This window comes from Propithecus coquereli, unplaced genomic scaffold (genome assembly GCF_000956105.1).
Source record: "Propithecus coquereli isolate 6110/MARCELLA unplaced genomic scaffold, Pcoq_1.0 Scaffold53, whole genome shotgun sequence".
NCBI lineage: Eukaryota > Metazoa > Chordata > Mammalia > Primates > Indriidae > Propithecus > Propithecus coquereli.
Window position 1 is genome coordinate 2,557,427 of NW_012151174.1, and position 20,791 is coordinate 2,578,217.

The 20,791-nt window shown below is 46.7% G+C and overlaps 2 protein-coding genes across 2 annotated transcripts in view; both read left to right on the plus strand.

Moving 5' to 3' along the window:
• Positions 1 to 1,900: 1,900 nt before the first annotated feature.
• WDR87 (WD repeat domain 87) lies at positions 1,901 to 12,919 on the plus strand. Its single transcript, XM_012657138.1, has 6 exons — positions 1,901 to 1,975; positions 2,869 to 3,039; positions 3,414 to 6,292; positions 6,736 to 6,989; positions 7,360 to 8,708; positions 8,847 to 12,919. Exons 1-6 carry the CDS (start codon positions 1,901 to 1,903, stop codon positions 12,843 to 12,845), a joined length of 8,727 nt encoding a protein of 2,908 aa, XP_012512592.1. The 3' UTR covers positions 12,846 to 12,919.
• A 3,155-nt stretch (positions 12,920 to 16,074) lies between these two features.
• LOC105820498 (WD repeat-containing protein 87-like) overlaps positions 16,075 to 20,791 on the plus strand; it is a 19,393-nt gene continuing 14,676 nt past the window's right edge. Inside the window, exon 1 of the mRNA XM_012656981.1 lies at positions 16,075 to 16,175. Within this exon, the coding sequence (XP_012512435.1) occupies positions 16,075 to 16,175 (101 nt within the window). The remainder of the gene's footprint in view (positions 16,176 to 20,791) is intronic.

The window sequence follows — 20,791 nt, forward strand, 5'->3', positions numbered from 1 at the left end:
CTCCTCTGATACTGTAGGAGAATGCTGATCTGTGGATTAGATCTTAGTCTTGAATCTGCCCTATGGAGACTTGAACACGTCCCCTTTCCTCGCTGAGATCATGCTCCTCCTTTGTACAATGGAGATGGTGATATCTGCCTCTCTGGATTCTTTGAAGAACTAAGTAATTGATGTGAAAGCTTTGTTGTGGGCTCCAACCCCCTTTATGTATATGAGATGATGATGAGTTTTGCCTGCTGCTTCCTTCCCCAAATCCAGCCATCCAGTCTCTATGGCAACACAGGGGCCTTGGCTTAGCCATACTAGAGGGTGGGTTCTGCTGATCTTGCTTCAGGAAGCTCAGGACTCCAACAGCTCTCTAAACCAGTTCTCACACTTCAGTGTGAAGATCAGGTGGAGAGCTTGTTACAGCTCAGATTGTTGGGCCTTAACCACAGAGCTTCCACTTCAGTAGGTCTGGGGTGGGGCCCATAATTTACATTTCTAACAAGTTCCCAGATGGTGCTCATGCTGCTGGCCTGGGGAATCACACTTTGGGAACCATTTCTCTAAATTTGATGAAGTTTTCCTTCACCTGGCAGGCAAGGTTGGCCTCCATCGCCCTCTGGTGGCCAGACTATAAATTTCGCTGTCATGTTTCCAGAGCAACTGAAAAGTTACAAAGTACGGGTTGCAAGGAATGGAGTTGTCACCTGCCTGAGAAGGAGGCCAGCCTAAAATCAGCAATCATAATTGTTTGTCACTTCAGAGTATGCTTAAAAGGGTTTTCACATGAATTGATACTATTTGGTCTTGGCAAAAACCCTGTGAAGTAGGCAAGACTGGCATTTTCTTTGCTTGCTTGCTTTTTCTTTTTGGTGGAGACAGAGTCTTGCAATGTTGCCCAGCCTGGTCTTGAACTCCTGGCCTCCCGTCTTGGCCTCTCAAAGTGCTGAGATTACAGGTGTGAGCTGCTACGCCCAGCCAGGCATTTTCATTTTACAAATGAGGAAAAACAAGCCCATTGTCACACTAGTAACGACAGACTCCCTGACAGAGGGGGATTGTTAAAAGTAAGATTTATTCACAGTCCAACCAGGAAAAGTAGGTTTGTCCTCATGAAGGCCAAAGAGAAGGGAATGGGAAAGAGAACGATGAACAGCAGATATACCTCCTGTAAGAGAGCTGCCTGATTCCACAAGCCTGGGGAAGCCTGTGAGGCCAAATGCTTGGATCCTTTCTCCGTCCGCGCTAGGCAGGGCTGGCTCTTAGTCCTGGGTGCCCCTTGTCTGTTTCCTAACTCAGTAGTGAGACCTGAACGTCGATACAATCACCTAGGGAGTTTGCCGTAAGTGGAGGATCCTGGGTCCCACTCCCATGGTTCTAATTCAGTAGGTCTAGAGTAGGGGCCCAGGAATCTGCATTTTAAGACCTCCCCCACCCCCAGGAATCCTGGTGTAGGAGGTCCAGGGAACACATTTTGAGAACCCCTAGTCCTCACAAAATGCTCTCCTGACATACCACAAAAACGAACTATTATTTGCCTGTAAGGGTCTTCTTTTCAGGGCCCTCTCTAGGTTTCTCTGCTTCCCTCACACATAATATCCTACTGGGTTATGATAGAAAAATGCTAAGATTCAATCTCCAACTCCTTTATTTACCCTCTTCAAGCCTCCGTTTTCTCACCTACAAAATGGGTAATACCTACCTTACTGGGCTGTAGTGAGGATTAAATGAGAAGGTACGTCCTGTGCACGGTTACTGACATTTAGAAGGTGTTCAATAAACGTGAGTTCACGGTTCTTGCCTTCTGATTCCCAGCTCCTCGAAAAGCAGCAGTGCCTAAGCCAGCCTCTTTTGGATTCCCACAGGTTTTTAAGCACCAGTCAGTCCTGAGGAGGACCAAGAGATAATCAAGGTGATGTCTTCCCCCAGACTCATTCCTCTGTGGAAAGATTTTAAATACTGCGTAAATGAAATTGTACACAATAGCAAGGTAATGTATATGCAGGACATAAACGTGTTATTGGTTGGCCTCTATCTGTCTTACACTCCAGTAGAGCCACAGATTGTCTTTGAGAGCAGGAAGCAAGCAGGATAGACCATAAAGACAATTGTCGCCCTATAGGAAGTAGGCCATCAATTTCCAAATGAGTCTACAGACCTCTTACAAGGACATTTTGATAGTGGGAGGTGACAATTTTGGAGCATTGTCAGAGGAACCAACCTTCTGGGAAGAGAGATTTTCTAAAAGAGAAGGAAGAAGGCACCAGAGTGAACACTTGCCAACCTCAGTTGTGCTATGGTTGGCTCGGAATAAAATGATCCCAGGTGCGTGTTTCATCAGCACAAACGCTTATCGCTGTGGGATAATATATATTGTACATGTGCCGGTCCTCTGTCAAATTTAAAGGCCAGATAGGGCCTTTAAGAGTCTTAGTATAGTTTTAAGCTTTAATAACTTAGAGCTGCACTAACTTGTGGGACACCCTGTTAGGTCACATGTGGGTATAAGGTGATGTGCTTGCCCGGGTAATCTGTTAAATGTTGTTTCTTTCATGATACATGTACCTTTTAGACAAAGGGAGACTGTCAGATGCAGGTGTGGCTAACATCAGGTTAGGAAGAACATCATTTTCCCCTGTGTTCACACTGTAAAATTTGCCCATATCGGCCCTCTAGGGGTTTCGTTCCCTTCTGCATTGGGTGATTTGTTACAGGTTTGTGAAGTATAGATGTCCCACAGGTGATAAGCTGTGCATGTGTGGGTGTAACAGTCCTTGGGATGGGAGGCATGATTTTGCAAACTGCTCCAAATGTGACTTGTGTGAGACTATATTTAGCGTATGTGTTCTCTGACCTCTTAGTTTATGCTATGCTTCTCCCCAGCAATCTGTAGATGAACCAAAGAAAAACCTAGTTGTGCTGAGTGACCAGTCCCAGATATTGTTCGAAGAGTCTCGCTATCCTCAAAATATGCCACTTATATGCCATTACTACAGTGACGCCTACTTCTTTGCCTCCCTCTCTTGGGCGACACCACACACAAAAGAAATACAGGTAAAACTGCCTTTCTTACCCTTCTTAGTCCGTTCTCCAAGGGCCATGCCCATATAGCTCTTAACCCAGATAGACAAAGGAAGATATGCTCCTTGAATGAATGGGATCTGGATCCAGTATTCCCCCCACATCCTTTCTCCAGTTACAGTCTCCATGTTGAGTAAAGATTATGGTTCCCCTAAAGTAGGCCAAGGTTGGGGAAAGGGTCCTAGGCTTCTGTCTCTACCATTTTTCCAACTCTCATCACCAAGGGGTAAAATCACTCTAGAGTCTTCCAATTCCTCCTTAGCACAAAACAGGGAAAGTACCTAAATATTCTGCCCTTTCCTCCTCTACTATCTTTTCTAGGCAGTTTCTGTCTCATTCTCTTCTAGGCTGTCGTATGGATGATGGGCAAAACTGATGACATGGTCGAGAAGAGAACATTCTCCATGACTGAACGACTACCGCCCATTCAGTCCATGGTCCACACGGGTTCCTTTCATATCATCGTGGCTTACTGTAGTGACATGATTCTGCGGCTCTTTGGGGACCACTTTCGGGCATTCAAACCCCTAGGTATAGTGCCATGCCGCTTCAACATCAGCTGCCTCTGCTATGACCCGGAAATGGAAATGCTCTTGTCTGGCACCCTGGGGGCAGTGGTCACCTGGGTCATTGAGCACGGTGGCAAGGGCCTCCAAATCGTCCACGTGGTTTCCATGCCTGGGGAGGAGCTTGTCCAGGACATCATGCTGAATGGCCCCCACGGCTCCCTCCTAGCCCTGTGCGAGACCGTGGTGAGGGTCCTCGAGCGCGAGGGCCAGGGCCGGCTGGGAGAGGTAAAGAGGTTCATTTCCACCAGCAGCGGCTCCCCCATCACCTGCTGCTTCACCTGCTCTGATCAGGGCTTTCTCTATGCTGGAAACCAGGCTGGGGAAATCCAAGTATGGAGCCTCGTTCAAGGCCAGTCTCTCCACAGCTTCAAGGCTCATCGCTCAGCAGTGATATGTATCCGCAGCCGGCCAGAGGCCCACACGCTGCTGACGGCTGGCAGTGAAGGCATCATCAAGGAGTGGAACCTTACTTCCGGGAACCTGCTTCGGCGGCTAGAACTTGGCGAGGAGCTGTATAGACTCCAGTTTGTTGATGATGTTACTTTCTTCTCCCAAACCACCCACAGTTTTTCCTTGCGCCGTCTGCCCTGCTTCTATAGCCTCTTCAACATCTGCGGTTCTGCTCCTCAGCAGGTGCGTCGGGTCCGCTGTGGAGACAACTGCTTCCGGATCCTGTGCGCTACTGAGGATGGCTTGTTGCGCTTTTTGTCCCCATTAACAGGGGATCTTCTGATTCTTACCTGGCCCTTCTCAGTGCTGGACAAGGCTGTGGATTGGGCCTATGACCCAGGTAGAGAGGAGCTCTTTGTAGCAACAGGCAGCTCAGAGGTGCTGGTGTTTGACACAGCCCGCTGCCCTTGCCCAGCCAAGTACCTCTTACGCACCTCGCCAGATCCTCAGGACTTTGTACAATGTCTGGCTTATGGGCATTTCCACCTGGGGCGGGGTCTAGAAGGACTGATGTTCTCTGGACACCAGAGTGGTATAATCAGAGTGCTTTCCCAGCACAGCTGTGCCCGAATAGAGAGACTCATGCACTCTGGGGCTGTGCTGGCACTCTCTACGCCATCTGGAGGGCTTTTCGGGGGCCGAGCAAACTCTTTCCTCTGTTCCTATGGAATGGATGACTATATACACCTGTCAGAAGCTGTGCTCGAGAGGGTCAGAGTACAGCTACGGCCCCTCGCCAGCATTCTCAGCAGCTGTCACCTCAACCACCTGAGGCTTTTGCCCAAGTCTGTTTGTGCCATCACAGAGACTAACTGCCTGCGTCTCTGGAAGTTCCAGGATTTTCTGTCCTCTGAGTTTCAGAATGGCTCGACATTCATAGAAACATTGCCTCTGCACCAGTGTGCCATCACATCCTTTGATGTCTGTCTGTCCTTGAATCTTTTTGTCACAGGTGCTGTTGATGGCACCGTCCGGGTCTGGGACTTCCATGGTAGACTCATAGCCATGCTGGACTCATCAGTGCACTTTGGCCCACTCTGTTTTGCAAATGACCGGGGTGATCTGCTTGTGACTTTCAACCAGAGTCTTTATCTGGTTTCCTCTTTGAAACTGTTTCCTCCAAACCTACTAGCTCGCCTTTCCTTTGTGAGTATAACAGATGAAGCACTAGAAGTCCCTAAGCCCTTCATACCAAGCTTCTTCTTTTCCTTTGAGACCATATTTGTGCCCAAGTATATTTACCCAGGGCATGGGCAACAGGAATTAGTGGGTCTGGTGAGCCTTGTCAATAACCGGGCCATTGCCTTTGACCATTCTGTGCCACATGTCATAGAAGAAGATGAGGAAGGGAGTCCAGTAGTACTGTCTACCCCCACATGTGATTATTTTCAGGAGGCAGAAGCTGATTGGAAGCAGATGAGAAAACCTTACCAACCCCATTATGTGATTCCTCCCCAGCTGGAGATAACTAGCTGGGACGGACTCAACCCCTATCAGATATTGCGATGCTACTTTGGTCAGGGGCGGGAATGGCTCCTTGCCCCTGATTGCTATATCCCCAACTCAGTGATTCGTGCCCGTCTTTGGCCAGAGGGCAGCCCGATATACCTGCAGTGCAGCCTGCACTCACCCCAGCGGGAAGTGGAATGGAACAAGTCTCAATTTTTCTTCTGGCACAGCAGGGTAAGACGTATGAGTGATAAAGGAGAACCCTCAAAGGAGAAGGAGGATGCAGACTTCCTAGAAATGAGACTATCCAAGGATGTAACCTATGGCGTCATTACAGATGGAGCAAACCGAAGTTGGCTGGGAAGAAAGATGAGTGAACTAGCTGTTAATAGCCTGATTGAGACAATCCTCAATATTATGATTCATGCTTCTCCCCTGAAGTTCCAATGCTGTGTTGGTGCCCTAGGGCAAATCTTTGCCTCTTACCAGGTGTCTCCATCCCTGCGCTCTGAGACAGCCCGTCGTCTGCTGGACGAGACAACCAATTCTAACCCACTGATCCGAGAACTAGCCTGGGAAGGGCTGAAGCGTCTAGGAATGATTACTCATCTCTTTGCCATGCCTCTGGCCCAAGGATTAATGGACAAGGACCAAAGAGTGAGGAATAAGACCTTGAACCTCATGGCTGATATTGGAATCCACTCGAAGACCTCACTCTTAGAGTTGATCCAGAAACGAGAGGTTTTCCGAGAGATGCAGTAAGTTGTTTGTACCTTCCTCAATTCTTTACCAGCTTCTAATTTTCTTTTCCCCTTCCCTTTCCTTGGTATGCATTCCCCATTTTTCCCTTCCCTTCCTTTTCCATCCCTGTTCATTAGCTCTCCCTGACCCTCCTTCTCTTTCATAGCCTTTCTCCGTTCCTAGATGACTAGCCTTGACCGTCCTGACGGCTCACTCCTTTCTCCATTTCTTTTCCTATTCCTGTCTATCCCCTACCTCTTCAAGTTCCACTTTTCATCGTTTTCTCCTACCCCTGCTTCCTAGACTTTTTCTTCTTCTTGGCCATCATTTATCTCTACATATATTGTCCCTCTTGGCTACTTTGCCACACCCACTGCGTGTTCCACAGTAGTTCTTTCCTTCCTATTCTCCCTTTTGTCCCTGATTCAACATAGTCCTTCTTCTCCTTTGACTTCCCTAGGCAGGAGATGATTGGGGAGGAAACCTTGGACCACATCCTGGGGATGCGGCCCACAGATCTCCAGATCCTTCACACACAAGTGGAGCAGCGACTGAATGAGGACCTGACCTTGTCACATGGAGACCAAAAGCCTGCTTTTTCTTTAGATGTATCATCCTTTTCCATACATCCTCCCCAAGTTTCTGAAGAAACCGAAGTGGCCACCAAGCACAGCAAAGGCCACAGACGGGGCCGAGCAGGGGGCAAAAAGCAGAGTACGTAAGGGGTGATCTGGTCCATGCCTCAGGGTCCCCAAGAGGCAGGGTAGTTAGGGTTAAAGTGGGTCAAGAGATACCAGGTAGGAAGAGAGGTATGTGGAAAGATCTTGTCATAGAAAGGAACTCTCCTAGGAAGGATCCACCCAAACTCAGGAAGACCCCAAGGCCTATCTTTCCAGGATTTTGTTGGAGAGAGGAGGCTGGGAATACAGCAAGGAGAATGCTTTTTTTTTTTTTTTTTAGGCCTCAGCCCTCTCTGTTGCTACTTCCTTTATGGTAGTTCCTCTTAGCTCACACCAGATATTGGGAAGGGTTTCATTTAGCTTCCCATGCTTTCCTTACCTCCATCTCCTGATTTTCCCCACAGCCCGAAAATCGTTGCGGGTTCTCAAGACGAAAGAGGGAGTCCCAGAGGCGGGTCCCATAGAGGGTGAAGGCGATGAGAGTGAAGCTGTACCAATTGACATGGAGGAAACATCCATCCCTTCCAGGTCTTCAATTAGCAGCATCATCAAGGTGTCAAAAGATGCTGAGGCTCAAGAGAAAGATGTCTCAAAGGATCACTATGCGTTGGAGATGCTAAGGAGAATACGGGACAAAAGAGGCAAGAAAGGAAAAGCTCAGAAACCCCTAAAGAGTCACAAGAAGAAGAGAAAAGAAGCCCAAGTTATAACTGCGGAAACTCCGCCTCCTAGGCAGGAAGAACCAGTTATTTCAGAGGTTAAAATCAAAGGGCGAGGTGCCGCTGGAGAGCCTGGCCGCAGGGCTACCCGTGGAGATGGCTCATCATGGCGGGATGATCTGTGTCGTCTTATGACCCTGAGGATATCTGGTTCCCAAACAAAAATGTCACAAGATTTAAACAATGAGCTAGTGACTGTAGCTAAGGAGATGCTAGTAGATCGGCACCCCAGCTGGGAACTCTTTCAGGAGATCTGTCCCCTGTTGAAGGAAGAAAGCCAGGTTTCTTTTGAGGACCTTGATTGGGATGTAGTCTGGCCAGAGGAAAAACCAATTTTTATCCATGAAGAAGCAATTAGAGAGGACATGGTGATCAGAGACATGGAAGAGTTACGAGAGGCACAAGAACAAGTGCAAAAAGAAGAAAGAGGCGTGCAGGACTTGGAGGCAACCCAAGTGATTCCGAAAAAAGGCAAGAAAAAGAAAGTGATTTTTTTAGAACCAGGTGACCTAACCAAGAGAAAACGAATATCAAAGAAAGAAGAGAAGAAATCCTTTAAGAAGTCACCTAAGCAAGAAAGGAAAGCACTCCAGCAAGAAAGAAAAATGGACAAAAAAGACAAGGAAATTACCAAAGAAGAGAAGGATATGAGTGAGAAAGTGAAGGAAATGGCCAAACCAAAGGAGAAAGTGGTTGAGCAAGAAGTACAACCAGTTATGGTTGAGAGGAAGCTATCTTGGCAGGACCGGAAAAAGTCCTGGGATCAGTGGAAACAGGTTCATGGTGAGACAAGAACATCCTGGGATGAATGGAAGCAAACTTGGGAGAGTAAGCATCTTCCGGAATTGGAGAAACTACCCCAGGCTGAAGAGAAGCTACTCCAAGATGGGGAAATGCTGGAGGGAGACAAAAGGAAGCTGGAATGGGGTGAATGGAAACAGGCCTGGGAAAATATGTTGCCATCAAAGGCCGAGGAGCAACTGTACAAGGATCAGGAAGAAGTGACTCAAGAGGAGGAAGTGTCTCAGGAAGAAGTGTCTCAGGAGGAAGAAGTGACTCAGGAGGAGGAAGTGTCTCAGGAGGAGGAAATGACTCAGGAGGAGGAAGTGTCTCAGGAGGAGGAAGTGACTCAGGAGGAGGAAGTGACTCAGGAGGAGGAAGTGATTCAAAAGTGGGAAGAAAAAGAAGAGCTGGTCACAGAAGAGCAGAGACAGATCCAGGAAGATCAGAAACAGGCCAGAATACAGAGGAAACGAGCCCGAGCTAAAAGAAAACGAGCCAAAGAAGAGAGGAAACTAGCACAAGAAGAAGAGAACCTTGCAAAAGAAGAGAGAGAACTGGCCCACGAAGAAAGAAAACTGGCCCATGAATATGTGAAAGTGGTCCAGGGAGATGGGAAAATGGCCCAGGCAGAGAGGAAGTTTGCCCAGAAAGAGGAAAAATTGGCCAAAAGAGGGGAGAAGCTAAGCTGGAAAGCAGAGAAATTGGCCCACAAAAGGAAGAAACTGGCCAAGAAATTGGAGAAAGTGGCTACAGAAGAAGAGAAATTAGCAATGAAAGGTGGGAAACTGGCAGAGATAAAAACAATATTGGTCCAGAAAGTAGAAAATCTGGCCCAGAAGGAACAAAATCTGGACAGGCAAGAAAAGGAGCTGGCCCAGGAACTGGAGGAACTGGAATGGGACATAGAGGAACTGGCCTTGAAAGAAGAGGAACTGGATCAGAAAATGGAGATACTGGTTGAGGAAAAGGAGAAACTGGCTCAGCAAGAAAAGACACTGGCCTGGCAAGAGAAAAAACTAGCTGAGGAAGAGAAAAAACTGGCCCAGGAAGAAGAACTGCTGATCCAGGAAGAGGAGAAACTGGCCCAGGGCAAGGAAAAAATGCCTGAGAAAGAGAAAAGACTGGCCCAGAAAAGGGAGCAATTGATTGAGAAAAAGGAGAAACTGGCCCAGGAAAGGGAAATATGGGTCCAGAACAACGAAGAACTCATAAGGAACAAGAAGGCAGTGGCCCAGATGGAGAAGAATCTGGCTCAGGAAAAGAAGAATCTGGCTCGGGAGAAGGAAAAACTGGCTCATAGGAAAGTGAACCTCCTCTTTAGCAAAGAAATAGTCACCAAGAAGAGAGAGCACTTAGTAAAAGTAAAGGAGAAAGTGGAGATGTACAAGGAGAAATTGGCTCAGATAGAGGAGAAGCTGAGACAGGACAAGGAGACAGTGCTCCAGAAGAAGGAAAAACTGGCTGATGCAGAGAAAAAACTGGTCCAAGCAGAGGAAAGTCTGGCTGAGCAACAGAAGAAATTGGCCCAGGAAAGAATGAAATTAGCTATGGAGAAGAAAGCATTTTTCCATGAAAGGAAACTTCTCCGAGGAGAGTTGGATGTTGCTAAGGAAGAAGAGGCATTGAACCTGGAAATGAAGAAATTGGCCCAAGAGAAGATGAGACTGGGTGAGGGAAAGGAAACTCTTCCCAAGAGAAAGACTAAAGAAACTTTAAGACAGACAAAACTGACTAAGGAAGAAATGGAACTAATTAAGAGGAGGTTGTCACTACAGGAGAAGATATTGATATATGAAGATAGGATATTGGCCACAGAGGAAAGTAACATTGCCAAAGGAAAATTGGAATGTACTAGAGGACAGAGAATATATGCCCAGGAAGAAAGGAAGTTAGTCACAGCAATAAGGATGTTGGCTAAAAAAAAGGAGGGCATTTCACAGGAACCAACAAAAATGAACAAAATCTTAAAGGCACTTCGAAAACTAATCAGTGATGAAAGGCAATTAACCCAGGAAGAAATAAAGATGGCAAGGATAAAGAGGTCACTCTTTGTTAAGGAAAACAAATTGTACCAGGAACAGAGTAGACTTGATATCAAAGAGTGGGATGTTTCTGAGGAACAATCAGATATGACCAAAGATGAGAAGAAACTGGCTTGGAAGCAGAGAAAACTGACCAAGGCAATAAGAAGAATGATAAACAAAGAGGAAAAAATGACTGAGGAAGAAAGCAGATTGGCCAGGAAACATAATGAGGTCATGATACAGGATGAAGAAGAAGAAGGAGTAGAAGAGGAAGAAGAGGTAATCCCCTTTCTTAAACAAAGAGGGAGAAAAAGAAAAGAGGAAAAGAGAGTTGATACACCAAAGGAAAAGTTTTCTAGTCAATTGGATGAGCTGGAAAGTGATGAGTACTTTTCTGAAGAAATGGAAAGCCTATTAGAGGAACTAGAGCAAGAGAGTTTGTCTGAGGAGGCAGAAGAGGAGGAAGAGGAGGAAGAGAAAGAGGAGGAGGAGGAGGAGGAGGAAGAGGAGAAGGAGGATGAGGAAGAGGAGGAGGAGGAGGAGAAGCAAAAGGAGAAAGAACAGAAGGAGAAGGAAAAGAGGAAGGAAAAGAAGAAGGAAAGGAAGAAGAAGGTAGTACAGGAGAAAGAGGAAGTGTTCAAGGAGAAGGAAGAAAGCAGGAGTGAGGAAGACATGGAAAGTTTGAGTGAGGAGGAAGAGGAGAGAAGCTCATTGGAAGAAGAGGTGGACAGGGAAAAAGAGATCCTAAAAAAAGAAAAACAATTTAAGTTACAAGAAGAAAGAATAAAGAGCCCAAGAGGAAGGGAAATAGTCCCTTCCATTGGACAAGGAGTTTCTCATATCAAAGGCAGTACTATGAAACTGGGACTTATAAAAAGCCCTTTTAAGAAACTGATTTCAGTGTCTCTGAAGATGCAAAGGAAGATACCAGTGCCAGTGTCAACACTGGTGCCAGTGAAAGAAGTATCCTTGGAAGATGACAAGGCCATAGCACTTGAGAGGTCCAGGAAATTGTCAAGGGCAAGGCTTATGGATAAAAAAAGAGAACTGTTGGAGAAATTTAAGTCCATATCTCTACATGTTCCAGATATACCTCCGGAGTCCCAGGAACAGGACTTAAAGACCCCATTCATATCCCACATATTTAGAAAGACCATGGAAGCTCAGAAATTCCAACGCAAAACACCACGTGCCCGGTGGAAGTGGTTTCTGGAGCATCATCCACCTCTGAGAAGAAAGCCTAAGGTACAATTACCTCCCTCCCAAATCCTGGCTGAGGAACAACATCGAGATGTAAGCCTTTCAGATGTAAAGTGGATCCACCACGTCCTAGAACGGATGGAAGCAGGACAACAGCCTTCCAGGGATAGTTTCCACAGATTGTGTCAGCTCCTCAAAGACCTCACCTCAAAGGAAAACTTAGATTGGCTGCATCTGGCCAAACTTGAAGCCATTGTGTACCGTCACAGGCAGGCCCTGGAGTCACAAAGTACAAGGATCTCAAAACCCAGTAAGGAGGCCATGAGTCCAAAATACCTGAAAGTGATTCCTCCTATAAAAGGAAAGGAAAAGGAGAGTTGGCTAAAACCTTTGGCTATCCCCACACCCAAGTCCCCAATAGCTACCAAAAGAATTCCAGACCCAAAGGCTATAAACTGGCATCTTCTAGGAGAGCCTCACAGAAGTGAGCGAGCACAGCAGATATCTACCGCTCTCAAAGAGATGGAAATACAAAACCTTTATCCTGCCACAAGAGACATTTTTCCAGGTGCCCATGCCTCTGTGGAAAAACAAACCCTAGCACTGATGTTTCAAAAGGATTTCTGGGATTTTAAGGATAAGGGCAGGTTTCCCAAATTGCCCAAGTTAGAGAAGAAGACACAGCGCATCTCTAAAAAAAAGGAAGACGTTCCTCTATGGGAGACATTTGTGGCACTGTACCATGTTTTGCGGACGCTGCAGCAGCGATATGCAAAAGACAGCGCTGCTTGGATGGAACAGTTCTACCAGCTCATGGACTTGTACCGACTTAAGTCCCCCCGAATCCAGAGGCTGCTACAGGAGCTGCTAATGAGAGAGAAACCTCAACCCCAAGAGATTATCTACAAAGAGGCCCTAAAGGCCACAGAGCTAGTTCCTGGGGAGCGATTGTTCCACTGCCTGTTTTGTGGTGGCTCTCATACACCTAGAAGCACTCAGGTGTTCCAGGATGTGGTACCCCTCCCTGGGAAGAACAATGTGCGCACCATCCTTCCCATAGGCATTGCCCAGTATGGGATCTTAGAACTTGCCTGGAAAAGCCTGCCTCAAGCTGATATTCATCTCACCAAGAAATTGCCCCACAATGTTGCTCCTGCTCCCTAATCTGGGACTGACTAGAGGTTAAGACTTGTCATTCTCAACTGGCAAAAGGCCTGGTCACCAAAATCTAGACCTTCATCTCTAGGCCCACATAGAAGTAGGGCCAGGTCAAAGCCCTCTCCTTACCCAGCTCTAGAAACCAGCTTCCATATGTGTAATAAAGAGGAGGTTCTCGTTTGTAACAAGCACTTTGATGTGTCCCTTTTCTCCAAACTTTGGCTCTCCAGGAAGGTAGCCAGGAAAACCAGATTCTCACATACTCCTGAGAGTGGGACAACTTCCCAAAACCCAGTGGTGCTGTGGAGGCACTGAGGCAGAGAGTCTGTCCTTGTCCTCTTCCTTTCTTGCTTCCCACCATCTTCCTCCAAAAACTATAGGAAGGAAAGCACCTGGCCCCCAAATAATGTATATTTGGCATTAATATAAGAGGTATTGATATGGTGGAAAGAGAATGGGTTTTAGAATCAGAATACCCAGCATTTTGCCCCTTAGTATTTGGGGGCCTACAGTGAGGGATGACTCTATTTCTCTGCTCATAACTGTGCATGCTGATGACTTGAGTCCCACGTAGCAGGTATAGTGGGTGTTGAGAAGACCCTCAGAGTAAAGGAAAAATCTTTAACAAATTTTAGCCAGTACTAACTGGTGACTCCATCACTGGATGGCAGTAAGGGGTGAGGCCGCTGAGGTTAAAGAAAAAAGGAGGGAAACTTATGTCTTTCACTTCCCTTACCACCACCTGGACATGGGGTTTGGAGAGGTGACAGAGTGAGGGATTTGGAAAACTAGGTGCAGATCAATTAGGTTCTCCCAGTTGTCCAGGGACTCATGATCTTTCCCTCTAGTAATTAAGGAGACAAGAGTGAAGGAAAAGGAGGAGTAAAGTAGAAGAAGTTGTTGGGCTTGGGCACAGTGGCTCATGCCTATAATCCCAGCACTTTGGGGTACCAATGTGGGGGGTGCCCAAGATCTCACTCTGTTGCCCAGTGGTGTCACCATAGCTCACTGGAACCTCAAGCTCCTGGGCTCAAGCGATCCTCTGCCTCAGTCTCCTGAGTAGCTGGGACTATAGGTGTGCGCCACCATGCCCAGCTAAGTTTTTCATTTTTATTATTTTTTTGATGGGGTCTTGTTGGGGAGGGGAGTGAAAGCAGGGGGATGAATGAAGAGGCTGCTATAATAATCCAGGGGAAAGAGGATGGTGGGTTTGAACTAAGGAGAAAGAAGCAGTGGACGTGAGAAGTATTGGGCAGATCTGGATCTATTTGGAGGTTGAGCCATCCAGATTTGCTGATAGATTGGATGTGGGTGTGAGAGAAAGGGAGGAATGAAAGTTTTTAGCTTGACCAGCTGAAAGGTTGGAGGTGTAATCAAATGAGTTCGGAGAAGACTAACAGTGGAGTGGATACTAGAAGGAAGATTAGGGGCTCATGAATTCAGTTTTGGACAGATGGAGACTGAGACATTTAAGTGAAGACGTTTAGTGGGCAACTGGATATATGACTGGAGTTCAGGGGACAGATTTGGACTGAAGTTACAAATGTGGCAATCATTGGCATATAGGTGATACTTAAAGCCATGAGACCAGTGAGATGAACAAGGACGTGAGTGTGGATAAGGAAGAACAACAAGGATTGAACCCTAAGGAGGTGTAACTTTAAAAAGTCAGAGAGAAGCGGAAGAACCAGCAAAGGAGACTAAGGAGTGACTAATGCGGTAGAAAGAAAACAAGGAATGTATGTGTCATTGGAACGCAGTGAAGAAAGTGTATTAAGGAGGAGGGAGTAATCGTTTGCGTCAAGGGCTGCCAACAGGTCAAGCAGAACAATAATTGAAATTCAACCATTAAATTTAGCAAGAGGGTTACTGGTGACCTTGACAAGAGCAGTTCTGGTAGAGTGATGAGTGCTAAGTCTGATTGGAGCGCGTTCAACAGAGAACAAGAGAAGAATTAGAGGCAGGAAATACAGATAATACTTTCTAGGAGTTCTGCTATACATGAGGCAGCAGTTGATGGGAAAAGGGAAATACAAAAAAGTGTGCGTGTGCGTTGTTTGTTTTTAAGGTGGGAGAATTGCTGGAGTCAAGAACTTGACAGATGAAAGGGGGTGGAATCTAGAGCCTGAGAGGAGCAACTAGCTTCAGATAAGAACAGGGTGAGGTCATTGTGGGAAGAGGGGAAAGGCAGCATGTAGGGCACGAATGCAGATATGGAGGCTGGTGATGGAAGTCTGTAGAGATTCTCTTCTGATAGCTTCGATTTTCTCAGTGAAGTAAGGAGCAGGGTTATTAGTTGAGAGAAAGGCAATGGGAGTGCGCTGTCAGTGTGAAAAGTTGCGTTTGCAGTGAGTGGACTAAATCCAAAACAGCGAGTTTGCCAGGGAGCATTCAGAACGAGTTGAGGTTCAGGGTTGTAGCTTGAAAGCGGGAACACTGTGGCAGTGCCCTTCTCCAGCCACATTCGGGCCGGGCTGCCGCTTGGCGACTCGGGGAGGAGCCGCGGCCGGCCTGGCGCTTGCTGGAAAGGCTCGCTCTCTCCGCAGGGCCTCCTGCGGGTGCAATCCCCTGTCGCCTCCCCCTTTCACCTCAGGAACCTTGAGGAGGAGAGGGAGACGAACACAGGGAGCTACGGAAGGGGCATACTGGGAACTGTGGTGTCCCAACACCATGTATGTCAGGAGCTGTAGTCCCTGTCACCTCCCCATACACCAGTTCTGTCTACCTGTCGCAGGCAACACTGGGGAAGGTGGCCGGCTTGATGGGAAGCCTTCCTGCGAGCATAATGGGAACCGTAGCCCCAACGCGAGGCTGATTGGGAACTTCAGTCCCCCTGGCATCCTTATCTACTCTCACCTGGGGACGCTGGGAACAGGTTTGACTAAAGGGAAAGGCGAAAGCCACGGAACTTGGGAAGGGATCGTACCTGAAGCCGCAGTTTCCTCAAGGCGGGGCACGGCTGCATAGGGGGAAATCTCGTCCCCTGGAGAGACGGAGAAAGGCAGCGCCTCGGGAGCTCGGAAACGTCGTCCCGCTGGCGGTCCAAGCTACAAGTAGTCCCCGGTGGGGCTTCTGCCTATTCCGCCTAACCAGCCTCGTACGCCGCTCCCCCTGTCCCTTCCTCCCCTCGTGTCCGTCTAGGCCCCCGCTCGGCACTGGAGAGGGGAGAACCGCGAGACCCGGAGAGAAAGAGGCTGAAGAGCACGTGAGAGGCAGAGGCGGCCGGGGCTCGCGGATGGCGCCGCCCCTCGTCAGCGCGCGCCTCTGGGAGTCGCTCGCCCTGGTCACCGCGCGCGCCCTAGCCCCAGCCCTCGTGCCCGCACGCGCGCGCAATCGGTGGGTCGCGCGTGCTTTCGCGCCCAAATGCGGGGTGGCATTTCCCAGCCCAAGCGAGGCGGAATGAAGCTCTCACAGAGCGCGGAGCCGGCGCGGAAGGGAGCGATTGGTGTGGCGGAGACATGTTTCCCTGCTTCCGCCCCACCTCCCAAGACACCTGTTCACTCAGGTCCCCCACGCCCGGGCCGGATGGGGAGGGAGAGCGGCAGGGCGGGCCCAGGCGTACTCCCAGGTGTGTGCCCTCCAGTGGCCTCTCTGACCCACCTATTTGTGGGAGGTGGTGCCGAAAGATGCCAGAGAAACGTTTGGATACTGTGTGCTCTGTTGTCTGTCTCTTGTTTTTATAATAGGTTTTGCTTTGTGGCTTTTTCAAGCTTGGTGGGGCTTGGGTGCTGCCTCCGTAAAGGGCCGCTTGGAGACCCCTTATAACCATAAAGAGCCAGCCGTGCACGCAGGCCGCCGACGCAGTGCCTCTGTCATAAAGGCCACAGCCTCCCACGCACGTCCCCGCATGTCCAGTGACAATGGCGTAATACCTAAGAACATTCCTGCAGACTGACTCTTGGCGCTGCCACGTTCTAGCTGTGTGACTGGGGTCTTCCTCCCCTGGAGAAAGGGGGATGACTGTACCTTTAAGTAGGGTCGCCACATTTTATTTAGCAAATAAAAATGCAGGATACCCAATTACTTTTGGATTTCAGTTAAAAACCATAGTTTTTTAGTGTAAGTATGTACCAAATATTGTTTATCTGAAATTCAAATTTAAGTATTTTATCCAGCAACCCTGTTTTAAGGCATTGTTTGGACGCAATGCACAGACAGTCCTTAGAACAGTGTCTGGCACAGCCTTTTTATATGAAAAGGTCAAACTCCTCCCTCCCCCGAACATATTAGTGTTTCTAGTTATCTGGCTGTACGATCTCAAATGGCCAGCCTTAGAAAGTCACTCTATCATAAAAGTTCAGTTTAAAAGCCCCCACCATCCCACTGCAGTATATCGACCCCTTTCCACTATCACAAAGTGCCAGAGTTCCCCTGCCTTCCAGCTCTTGGCACATACATGTGAAGATTTTCACGTTCTTAATAATATTGGTGCTGTCACTGGACACAGGTGTGTGGGGGGAGGGGGTTGGGGGAGTCTGATGCATTATGATGTGTGAGCCAGTGACACGCTTTCTATGGGAAGTGTAACTAGAGTCAGTCTCTTCTAGAATTACGGGCATGTAACCCTCTGTGGAGGACAAAGGTGTGTGAGCCAGTAGGGAATGGGAAGTGAATGGGGAAAAGGATGATGTTGTATGACCAGAGCAGGTTTTCCCAGCCAGAAGGATGTGTGGCGTTGGTCCCACTGAGCTCATTAAGACATCTGCCACATATGAGATAAAACTTTGTTCAGTCTGAGAAGTCTAAAAGGGGGAAAAACGTTGAAGTGGCAGAACCTAGGATTATAAATGTAAGTCTGTTTGACTCTAAATTTTCTATTTTATTTCTCTTATTCTCCCTTAATCTCAGCATGCCTCTTCACTTCTCTCGCAGCAATAGCACCCTGAATTTATATTGCATTTTTATGATAAAGCCTTTTGAATTTCATTATCTCACTTTATTTTTCTAAATACTTTAGTAGGAAAAAAGAAAGGGGCATTTCTTCCTGAGAGCAAGAGGGGTTAAAGTGGAACACCTGACTCTCATTGGAAACTTGATGGAATTGAGTCTTAGTTCAGGATTTAGGCAGTAGTGTCATCAGGCAACCCCCATTTTCCCTGTTAGGGCTTCTCGTCTTAAATTACCAGAGGAAACTTCAAGGAGTCTCTGAGATTGTGGGATCTAACTCTTATTTCTCTTCCCATTAGCTTGCTGTAGCAGCCCATTCTCTCTTTCCTGTACTTTCACTCAGAAAAATTACACTGATTACAAATTGGACCCTTAGTATGGCTTCCTCTTCTTGACATTTAAACATCTTTAATTTTCTCATTAAAAAAATCCTCCACTGCAGGGACCAGTCATTTGGTCTTCCCATCATGTCCTTGAGAGTCGTATGCAGGATTCTGGAGAATTTAAACTTCACTATGGCAGAAGTTGACTTGAGGTAGTGACTCTTGCTAGGTGGAAGAGAAATGCTTGGATTGTTCAGCTATGGATAGGAAGCCCAGAGCGGGTCCTCCGTAGCACACTGGTGCCAGCCAGGAGCTGTTTGCCCTGGTCCCCAACAAGATAAGTACAGAAATTCAGAGTAAGCATTTAGGAATTTTTATAGCAGCGTTACAGAGTAATCTTATGTCTGTTCAACTTAATAATAAAAAAATCTGAAGTTAAAAAAGTCTTTCCTTAACCCTTTATCTTTTTTCTTTTTTTTCTCTGAGACAGGTTCTCACTCTGTTGCTCAGGCTAGAGTGCAGTGGCGTCATCATGGCTCACAGCAACCTCAAACACCTGGACTCAAGTGATCCTCCTGCCTCAGTCTCCTGAGTAGCTGGGACTACAGGTGTGCGCCACCACTGCACTCCAGCCTGAGTGACAGAGACAGAGAAAAAAAGAAAACAAAATAAAAAGGAGTACTTCTGCTCCTGCCCCTTCTCTAACTTGTCCCATTGCTCTTCCCTCTTTCTCAATTCCCTTAGTTTCCAATCTAACATTGGATGTTGTGATTAAGTCACTTTTACCTTCCGCAGGTTCTATAATCCAAGATGTCTATAAAGAGCTGGAATATCAGTAGGAAATCGTCTTCACCTAGATTTATTCCTTAGTGGGAGGACTTGAAACTCCTTATAAATAAGATCCTGAAGGACGAGAAGGTGATGTGTATGAAAGCTATGCTCTATGCACATGGTGGGCTTGGACTAATTATGTGTCCCTGCCAAGGCAGGCTATGGCAGGGGCAAGATGTAAGCACCTTTGGAAGGGCCCTCCCATATCCCCAATTTTCCCTGCCAGATTAAGATGCATTAAGTACCATTAGAACACTTTCTGCTGCAAGTAACAGAAAATGGACTTATATGGATTAAACAAGTACGTCTTACATGTTGTCAAAGACCCACGTTCTTTTTCTTTTCCACCATTCTTAGTATGTTAGCTTATTATCTTAAGGTTGCAAGATAATTGCTGCACTTCTGGTATTGGCTTCAAATTGCAAGTAGATAGAAGAGGGAAGGTCAGAGAGCCACAGGGCTGTGCCAGCCTTGGAGTACCATAGTAGTACTCTGGATACCCCTAATTTCTAGGTCCATGATCACCCTAAATAAAATCAGAGTTTTATTGGGATGGCAGGAGGAGGAAGAGGAAGGAGAAGGATTGATAATAGAACAGGCAGCAGTAATATCAGGCACAGATACATTATGTGAGTTTAAGACATTCTTAGGCTTTTAGAGTCTTCTGTAGAAAAGCATTGATATTGTTGAATGAGTGAATAAATTGCTTGTACATGGAGACTGGAAAGGAGAAAAGGAATCGTGGTTAATGAAATAATGGATATATAAATTAGCTTTTTGATTCAATTAAGAGGGATAAGGGATTGGGAGCTCAGACACCAGGGTCCTTTTTCTCAACTCTGTTACTGCCACTGAATCAGCAGTGACAGTGGGTGTTGGAAGCAAGCTCTTGAGATCTGAAAATAAGAAATACAGAAATGAAAAGAGATTCTGAATTGCAGATATTGGCTTCATTATATTCTCAAATCCTTTGTGTATGCAGGAAGCAGGCATGATGGGCATTGTAAGTAAACAAATTTTCATACTTCAGTTTAATTTAGTATTTTATAATACTTTCCAACTTAGGTGGTCAGAGGACAAATTCTGATGCGGATAAACTTGGAGAGTTAAATTCATGGAGCACTGTTCAGGAGGCAGGTATAGCACAAGCATCTGCTGAGAAGGGGGACCCCAAAAGTAAACTTCATGAGTCTTAGTTTTGGCTGATCGGTACGAGGAGCTCATGTACATACATTACACACATATGCTATGTCACTGGAAGGTAGTGTGTATTGTAAATATTCTACTGTGTAACATTTCAAAAGGTATTTATTTCCCTTGATAGATTCACAAACACACATACACACAGGAAGAATACAGAATGTTAGAGCTGACACACAGCTAACTCCCTGTGTAAATGTGTGAATAGTACACATTTACCTTGGATACACATAAGAATAGCGATGGAGGTGCCTGCCACAGGGTCTAGCTGTCCGACACGGTAGGCATTCTATTACGTCTATGAAGTATCAATTTCCCATAGGCAGTATATCTTGCATGTGTAACAGAAGTGGTCCTTTGGCAGGAACTTTGAAGAGTTGTTCCAACTGTGACAGGTATAGATATTTGCCAAGATTGGGTTCCTTTTAATACTCATACAGAATTGTATTCCTTTCTTTCCGAGTACTTATTTTGTATACTCAGTTAGTTATTTGTTTAATATCTGTTTTTTGCACTGGACTCATCTTCTTAAGGGCCAGCCATGTCTGTTTTGCTCAGCACCGTAGCCTCAGTGTCTTTCATAGAACCTATCAGCCTTTCTCAACTGTAGTTCCTCATCTGAACCATGGAACACAGAAAATGATTCGAGGGGCTATCTTCTCATTTCTTTCAATTTTACATAACTAGTAGCATTCTAGATGACTAAGAAAT